Source organism: Cyprinodon variegatus, unplaced genomic scaffold (assembly GCF_000732505.1).
Source record: "Cyprinodon variegatus isolate N-32 unplaced genomic scaffold, C_variegatus-1.0 Scaffold703, whole genome shotgun sequence".
Taxonomy (NCBI): domain Eukaryota; kingdom Metazoa; phylum Chordata; class Actinopteri; order Cyprinodontiformes; family Cyprinodontidae; genus Cyprinodon; species Cyprinodon variegatus.
In genome coordinates, this window is record NW_015151156.1 from 426,300 (window position 1) to 427,873 (window position 1,574).

General features: G+C 35.5%; 1 protein-coding gene across 1 annotated transcript in view; it reads right to left on the reverse strand.

Moving 5' to 3' along the window:
• The window catches only part of dbn1 (drebrin 1), a 31,452-nt gene extending 30,582 nt beyond the window's left edge, over positions 1-870 (reverse strand). Inside the window, exons 1-2 of the mRNA XM_015394675.1 lie at positions 858-870; positions 668-742 (exon numbers count right to left, since the gene is read on the reverse strand). Of these exons, the coding sequence (XP_015250161.1) occupies positions 668-742; positions 858-870 (88 nt within the window). The remainder of the gene's footprint in view (positions 1-667; positions 743-857) is intronic.
• Between the last annotated feature and the right edge of the window lie 704 nt (positions 871-1,574).

Below are 1,574 nucleotides of genomic sequence, written 5' to 3' on the forward strand. Positions count from 1 at the left end.
GGATTAGATATCGGTAGGGTGGCCGATGTCCGATATTCAGTTTTAAGGCCGATACCGATAGGGGGCCGATTATATTGTGCATCCCTAATTTAAGATTTAAAAAAAATGTCTGTCAATATGTTCAATTTAATTTAGTAAAAAACCTCCTTTAAGGAACCTTTGGCTATCAGATTATTAATCAATTTACCGAAAAAATAATCAACAGATTAATAGATTTGCAAAATAATCATTAGTTTCTGCCCTACTTCAGCCACTCATGTGTTTGTGTCTTAGAGCATCTTACTGCAAACATAAGCTTCAGCACCGGCTGGGATTGTGTTTTCTCTCTCCTGGTGTTGAAGCCTTTAGTCCATATGCACATTCACTAATTTATGAGTAACCATTCACACAACACAAGCAGTGAAAACATGACATCATGCAGGAACACAGTGAATGTATATAAATCGAAACCAAAGAATCAGCGTTAATCTGTTATGGCCCACTGGGTCCATCATTAGCAGCCAGGATAAATGTCTCTTCGACATCTCGGAACCAATCAGGAGATGAAGAACCTGCAGAGCCCATTAGCTTTACAGCCTTGTGTCTAATTTCCATTAAAACAGTGATAGGTTCCTCCTGAGAAAACCCCAGCTGAGGTGAAATGTGTGAAGGAGATGGAGATACGTACCTCCGGATGCAGCCAGTGTCAGGTCATTAGTGTCATCCTCATAGGTGTACAAGGCCCTGCAGAAAACACAGAAAACTCATTAGGAAAAGATGCTTAATTAGAAACACGGGAAATCACTGAGCAGGTCAAATAACAGATACAAGTAGAGTCTACACAGGTATAGATTAATGGATGTGACTCGAACTTTAACCTTTGTTCTTCATGCCGATACTGAAGACATATGCTCATAAACTGTGTCAGATGTTAGAATAAAACTGAACAAAAATGCGGTTTTATAAACCTTTTCTGAAATCCATCAGGAGGCAGAAATGTACCTGATTAAAGCCCAGAAACCAGGATTAGTGACACTATTAAGACCACTTTGATCACATAAAGTTGTCAAATTTCCAATTGACAAGAAAGCTTAGAGATCATTCTGGATGTCTATAAATTAATTTCAAATCTCCATTTTCTTAATATTGCTGCTCAGTATTTGTATTATTTTAACTTAAATGTTTTTCAGCTATCATAAATACATTTTCAGTCAAGCTGATAAATATTAGAACGGCCAATTAAAATATGTAAATATTTCTAGATATATAAAACTTAATACTTACTAGTATCATTTAGTTTTTTTACTTTCTAAAATTCAGCTTTTGGTACAAAATTGTAATTAAGAAAATATATAATATTACAGTTAGGTCTAGGAGTGATATTTTGATCAGAAAGAATCTCATTTTAGTGATCTACAAATGGAACAACAGAGGAGTACTTTAAATAAATGTAAAAACGACCTGCCATAGCCACTTCACATAAACTTAGGCTTTAACTTGAGCAACAACCTTCTCCGCCACCTTCTCCTTTTTAACCTTGTTTTTTTTTTTTTTGCATTAAGCTGCAAAGAGAAAAGCTCTATTGGTGCTGTAGA